The 7,500-nt window shown below is 35.3% G+C and overlaps 1 protein-coding gene across 1 annotated transcript in view; it reads right to left on the bottom strand.

The window, feature by feature from the left end:
• Positions 1-7,500, bottom strand: part of LOC122247624 (putative RNA-binding protein 19) — a gene marked incomplete at its 5' end in the record, with an annotated part of 11,231 nt that overhangs the window by 1,099 nt on the left and 2,632 nt on the right. The window contains 8 exon segments of the mRNA XM_086548865.1: positions 512-614; positions 1,153-1,269; positions 1,583-1,742; positions 2,220-2,237; positions 2,827-2,946; positions 3,659-3,829; positions 5,090-5,268; positions 5,770-5,849. Of these exon segments, the coding sequence (XP_086404991.1) occupies positions 512-614; positions 1,153-1,269; positions 1,583-1,742; positions 2,220-2,237; positions 2,827-2,946; positions 3,659-3,829; positions 5,090-5,268; positions 5,770-5,849 (948 nt within the window).

A 7,500-nucleotide genomic window follows, 5' to 3' on the forward strand; every position in this document is an offset into this window, starting at 1 on the left:
AGAAAGAGAGAAAGAGAGAAAGAGAGAAAGAGAGAAGAGAAGAGAGAGAGAGAGAGAGAGAGAGAGAGAGAGAGAGAGAGAGAGAGAGAGAGAGAGAGAGAGAGAGAGAGAGAGAGAGAGAGAGAGAGAGAGAGAGAGAAGAGAGAGAGAGAGAGAGAGAGAGAGAGAGAGAGAGAGAGAGAGGGAGAGAGGGAGAGAGAAAGGGGGGGAGAGATAGAGAGGGTAACGGACAGGGAGATAGAGAGAAAGACAGAGATAGAGAGAGAGGGGGAGAGAGAGAGAAAGGGAGAAAGGGAGAAGGAGAGTGAAAGAGCAAGTCTGAGAATAAAGAGTGAATGCATGTGTGTGTGTGGGTGTACTGGACACATGCAAGAACATCTAAAGAGGATAGTTATATAATTCAGAGCTTTCTTCAGGGATGTTGTCTTTATTGCATTTTTTACTGATCAGGTGGAAAGTTTAAACAGTTGAATCAGATTCCAGTTGAACTCAATGATTTATGTGGATATACCTTGGCATCTTCTCTAGTGACGAACTCCACAAAGCCAAATCCACGATGTTCCTGGCTGTTCATCTTGCTTGGTAGACGCACAAATTTAAGTTCACCAAAAGTGCTGAAAATAAAGAATGTGTAAATATAAACTTAAATAGCTTTTAGAGTTCTTTTATAGAATAAAGAAATAAAGATATTTTTGAGCAATGTCTCTAACCCTTAACCCATAAACGCCAGATGACAAGATATCACATCAAGTGATGGCAGCACCAGCCACTGGGACAAAATATTTTGTCATGTTTTTTTATCTGGCTGGTATGCTTGGTCATCAAGCACGTACCACTTGGCCGCGGCCAGAGCAAGCTAATAGCACTAAGTGTTTGACTTACATGTTTGAAATACCTGTCTAATTAGGGTGAACATCTAATAATGGAAAACAAAATACAGCGGAAAAATAAAATTAATGAAAATATGTCTGTAGTGTTGTATGATATTGTTCTCTTCAATGGGCCAATTTCCCTTGTTCATTAAATCTCAAATCAACACCAGAGTCCCTAACAAAACTGTCTGTGTGTTTGCAAATGTACAAACACACACTTCCTCTCAGCGAGGGAAGTAAGTATCACACTATGTGCTTTAAGAAAATATTAAGCACTTACGCAAAGAGTTGTCGCACTTCTTTCTGAGTGGCCTGGAAGGGGATATTCTTGACCAGAATCTTTGATGACGTTTGCTCCCCTGCTATCTGTATCATACGACTGCTCTTGGGTTTTGCTCTGCAAAGGTAAGATAGAGAATGTTTAGGTTAAATAATAATAATTGATTAGTAAAACAAATAAAGCCTCAGGCTAGAGTGGAGATTGGTTTTCTTAAAATCTGTAATGTTTTATCAGATACATTTACCAGGAAACAGAATCACAGGTTCCATCATGTCTGTCTCTCACAATTATCTATTTACCTTATACAATTTTTATTCAGTGCTACATATTAATTCCCCTAAGCTTTTACTCATATTTTACTAACTTGTTTTCTACAAATGTATATCTCATTTATTAAATATTACAAAGAATAACAACTTGCAATACATACCCTAATGTCTTCTCCGATAACTTGATTTCTATGGTGTGACCTTCTAGTACAGAGTTCTGCATGTTTCTGATGGCTTTCTGTGCATCTGACCTCTTCATGAATTGCACAAATCCATAGCCTTGAGAGAGTCCATTTCGTTTGGCAATCACTACAGAAAACACTTGACCAATCAAACCGCAAAAGATACATAATTGGGTTTTAATGATGCAATCTAACAATCCTTGAGGTGAAACCCCAACAAGTCTGGCATTAGTATGTGATAGAAATAATATTGATTAGCACAGAAACAGCAATATCTGAATTTATTTTTAAATGTCAATCTATATGGTAAATAAACAATATTTTTTAGCTGCAACTTTTCCTTTTTTCCAGAAAATGGAAAACAATAGTGCATGTTACAAGAAATATCTGATGGAGAGAATGAGAACTGTATCAACTCATAATTCTTTGCATTATATTGCATTAGTTTTTTTTTTTTTTTATAAAACAAAACATTTTGAAATATTTTGTATACTAACTGTAAAAACAAACTGTTTCATAAAATTCATTACATGTTCATCTTAGTCAAGTCAATTCTGAAAGAATTAAATTTGTGGATTTGACATAGCAATGCATAGTAAGGCATTACACTTTACACCTAAACTCACTGCTTCCACTACTTTCCATGTGTTAAATTTTTTTTTTTACAAATATGGTTGTGTCTGGTTCAGGCTGCTCTGGGCCTCCTCCTTCTTTGAATTTAACTCTCTCAAAAACTTTGGTTTAATGATCAATGCTGAAACATAACTTGGGTTTAATGATGCAACTCCTACACAATCATGGTGAAACAATTCTAAATGCACATAGTATGAGATAAAAATAATCATGATAGCACAGAAACAGCCAAATATCTGAATCTTTATTACTTAAATGTACAATCTATATGGCTACATATAATCACATATTTAGCTGCAACTTTTCCTTTTTTCCAGAAAATGGAAAACAATAGTGCATGTTACAAGAAATATCTGATGGAGAGAATGAGAACTGTATCAACTCATAATTCTTTGCATTATATTGCAGTTAGTTAGTTAGTTAGTTAGTTAGTTAGTTTTTTTTTTATTTATAAAACAAAACATTTTGAAATATTTTGTATACTAACTGTAAAAACATGTTCATCTTAGTCAAGTCAATTCTGAAAGAATTAAATTTGTGGATTTGACATAGCAATGCATAGTAAGGCACTGATACTTTAAGTACTAAACTCACCTGCTTCAATACATCTTCCACTGTGTTAAAGTCCAGATTTTTTACAAATATGGTTGTGTCTGGTTCAGGCTGCCCCTGGGCATGGTCCTCCTCCTTTGCATCTTTACTCTCTCTCCCTGGAAATGAGACCAGAATGAACATAAAATATGCACTTTTTATGCCCAGTTGCATAAGGAGCAATGACAAGGGTAAAGTAGAAGGCTCAAAGGTCTTTGTGTGAAAGGGGAGGGGTTAAAGACTAAAAATCTTTGCACTCTTTGTTTCCCATAAATTTCTTTTTGCCAAGATCAGGTCTCTATGTGTCCTTTGGGGGCTTTACTATTTAATACAATTGTTGATAAGCTGGTAAAAACTGACAGGTTTCATTCCAGCTTTTCAAATCTTTATTTCTTGATGTGAATGAGAAATATATTATATCCACTCATATATGTGGTAGTTTGGCAAGTCTTTATTTTTAAAATGTGACAAAATGAAGTTTTCTGCCAACCTTGGAAGGCTTTGTTCCTTGACTATGTAGTCTAAACCACAAATAATCAATCCTCCACTGACACCCACCTGTGTCATGTACGTCTTGGCGTCCATTGACAACAGATTACATGTAAACAAAAAACACTAAAACATGCTGCCAGTTCTCTGCACCAAAGTCCTATTTGGGATTAATATTATTATATATCTGTAGTCACTTTGGAAATATTGGCAACCAGAACTGTTTCCTTTTGGTATTATGTAAAAAATTATAATAAATATACCAATAAACAATTGGAAAAATTAAATAAAAATACAAATCAAATCTGAACACCAAAATTCTGAGCCAAAATATCTGCTCACCTTTAGCAGTCTCCTCTTTGCTGTTGGGTTTGACGGCAGTGCCACTGAATTCCGACGTGAAAACGTTTAAGGGTGCCCATTCCAAGTACAGTGGCAAGTACTTGAATTTGGAATAGGCTAGGTTCTTGAAGCCCTTCTTAGCTTCACCCGGATCTAAGTATTCCACAACACCTACAAGATGAGGAAAAGGAAAGAAAATTTTAAAATGTCATTATTAACCCACACAGGACGGGTGGTACAGCATGTGTACCGCGCATTCAAAAGCCCAGTTGCCGGGCGGCACAGTATTGTGCCAGCTATTCAATTGATTTAGGCCTAATAATTCGAACGCCCCGGCATTTGGACATTCTAGGCTAGAATTCCCCCGTCGGGAATGGGTTAATATCATTAACAATGCAACTGGAGAGAAAAAGTAAATCAAACCAAAAAAAACAACAACTTTGATGACTATCCCTCTCTTTTAAATGTGTTTATATCATTATTCATTTCATGTTAACCTGTTAACATCAGGTGACGTGATATGTCATATGGTGACAGCACTTGTTGCTGAAATGTGATATCTCGTCATGGCTTTTTTTATGGCTGGCATGCTGGGTGATTGTGTGCGCAGTAGTCAGTTGCGGCTAGATCGGGCAAATAACCATTTCCAATAGCTTTCTACTGTATATCTAAGAAAATAGTAGCTGGTAACTACATGATATTGTTGACATGGTAATTTCTGTTTCTGATCAGTTGAATAGAAAGATCTGGGTCAAAAAACTATTGTAAGATCAAATGTGATTGGCCAAGAAATAATATAAAATAGAACATTACTTCTGTAAAACTATTTCTAGTTTGTCGATTGCCCGTGATATCACATCATGTCAGGTCTCAAAGTACATGTACATACTTGTATGTACATGTATGATTATTTATATTGTTCTTTTCATTTTGGAAATAAAATAAGTAAAAAATATCTTACTTGATTTTGTCTACTAAAATAACTCCTCTGAACATGGCAATATTTTTACATGTTCTTACACTGTAGATGCAATCATGCAAACCATAAGAATAGGGTGGGTAAAAAACACTTTGAGAGGTTCAGTGTGGCCCCGTGCAGCGAGAAAACATCATGGAATGGAGCGTCACATGCTTGTTTTCTTCCCGGCATAAGTAGGAGTAAGCAAAAATACATCCTGTCGTGAATGGGTTAATAGATTCTTATATTTTGCCCACCTATACAATCTCCTAACTGACTTTTACTTTTGTTTCCCCATAAATATCTTGATTCCTAAGTAGAAATGATATTACCCTATATAATATCTACCCACTAAGTTCTGATCCATACAGACCTCAAATTCAAGTTAAGGATCCATGAAGGCCTAGATCAACCTCAAAAAATAAATAAATAATAATAATAATAATAATAATAAAAAAAAAAAGGTTCAATACCTGTTACACCTGCTGGAGGTAGTACAACTCTTCCAAGCTCTCCGTATCTACAGAATAACTCTGACAGTTCCTGAGCAGTGGTCTTAGCTGGAAGATTCTTCACAAGGATGACTGTATTTGATCTCTTGATGCTGGATGCTGTGAAAGCATCAAGAGAGATGCCGCTGTCCTCGAGAAATCTGTTGTGGGAAAATGATTAAGTCTCTTTTATCATCTAGCTTTTGCCAACACTGCTTTACAGTTTTCTGAAGGTAAAACATTATAAAACTTGGTTCCTTTCATTCCAATTATATTAAAAAAATAATGTGTTAATGATTCTTCAGAAAGTTAAATACTCCTGGAGGTAAAAGTTAAAGACAAGAATATGTGATAAATATGTAACTAAATATAGAGAGATGCTGCCATAATCTCCTACAGGTGCGTCTTTCTTAACCATGCAAACCATATCTGTTAGCAGTGAGTGGTTGTATTATGTCCATGGGACCCTAATAAGTGAATAATATGTGTAGATGATGTATCTCAAACATATATGATAAGATAATCATGTATGTGAAAGCCTATCTAAAACACAATAGTGTGTTTATACTGAGTATAATCATATATATATTAGTAATATAGAATGGACATAATAACAGTAATAGCAAAAAGAGATATGTGAACAGAAGGGGAAAAATCCTCACCTTTTGGTTTCATCTACAATCTGTGTTTCTCCAAGGGCTAGATTGACAGCTACACTCTGCTTTCCCTCAGAGTTCAAAATCTGTGAGTTACAAGAAGAAAGTATGCATCACAATTTATGCATCTTTAAACACTGTTTTAACTTAGCAGCAAATTAATTTGCATGAGGTATATAAGATACTTTTAGAGAAGGTAAAAGAAAGTCATTATAATAGCCCACTATATCAAAAGGTTTAAATAATGTAAAGTAGGCCACTCTTAAATGTCAGCAGAAAGTAAAACACCGATGAAGAAGAAGAATGAGATTTTCATCAAGTTCTTCGGTTGAGCGATGAAAAAGAATGCAAACTATAGCTCATTCTTTACAATGCAAGTAAATGGTCTTCATAAGGGATACAGAATGCAGTGAGGTCCTACCCAACAACCATTTTAACATGGAAGAACTCTACATAGTCATAGAGGGAAACCAAAAAGTCAGCTTGGAAAATCCTAACAGAATTTTGTCTAATATCATTCTATCCCTAGCATTTTTTAGTTTAATCCCTATACTTACACCTTACAAATATGTTTTTTTCTATAATAACTATGAAGAAATGGGATGTTCTTGTACACATTTAGAATTTATGATGTCATTCACTCCAGCAATGTCTAGTTTTCATCACAAACTTTTGCAACTGACAATGGGAGTCTACATGTACTGTCCACTAGTTTGTTTATATTTTTTTCTCTCTCTCTACCCATATATATGGCTCCCAAGGGATTAGCTACCAAAGAGTCACTTAGTGGGACAACCTGAATAATTACAGCATTAGTAACGATAATAACAGTAACAGAAAAAAAACTTTTTTTCCTAAAAATTCAAAGAAATCCGTAAACAGGTGAGGTCAATTGAGCCAGCTAATGGACTCCTAGGAGTAAGAGCTTGTGGAAGGGGGACCATCTTATAGAGTAGGGGTTGATATGGACAAAGTGAATTAACCCCTAAAGGACATGCCTACTACTTTTAGTTTTGCTCAGGTGAAGACATGGGCACCCTGTTCAAATATCTCACAGGAAGAAATATTTGCACGTTTCGAAAACTAGTGTCTTGTAAGATTGGATGCTTATTCCCATTTTCTTTCCTATTTTAGAGGTAAATGTGATAATTTCATTAAATGTGAGGAGTTACTGTGATAGCTTTTTAAATTTTGATGCTCCACTGTGCAGTCTGTATTCGATACATCAAAATGAAAGTACATTTTCTGATATGCAAATTCAAGCTAAATCTAAAATTTAGCTTACTGAATCTTGAAAAATCATACCCTAATTGCAGCTGGGGGGACAGACATGCTGCAACCTTTGTGGCTTTAAGGAGTTCAAAAATTATTTGGAAAATAAATTTGAAAAGTACCCTAATTTCAAATTGGGTTGTCTAAGTTCCACCTTTTCTAACATGTGTGATAAACTTAGCTCCAACACAATTCCTCCTATTTCAAATTGTTTTGTTTTGGTGGAAAAAAACAGTCAAACATCTGGAAACTCATAAAAAAAACTTTGTATTTCAACTTTCTTCTTTTTGAGAGAAATAACAGTTTTTAATTGAATAGGAAAAAATAAATAGAGCAACACTTCCTGCTGAGGACATGATATCACATCAAGGCATTTTTAATGGCTGGCATGTCAGGTGGCCGCAGCCTGAGCGGGTGAATTGCCCAAGGTTTTAGGCCTACACTCGTCAAAATATCCCAGTGTTG

The sequence above is a fragment of the Penaeus japonicus genome, unplaced genomic scaffold (assembly GCF_977035675.1).
Source record: "Penaeus japonicus unplaced genomic scaffold, GWHDUDI00000001_assembly GWHDUDI00000021, whole genome shotgun sequence".
In the NCBI taxonomy this organism is placed as follows: domain Eukaryota; kingdom Metazoa; phylum Arthropoda; class Malacostraca; order Decapoda; family Penaeidae; genus Penaeus; species Penaeus japonicus.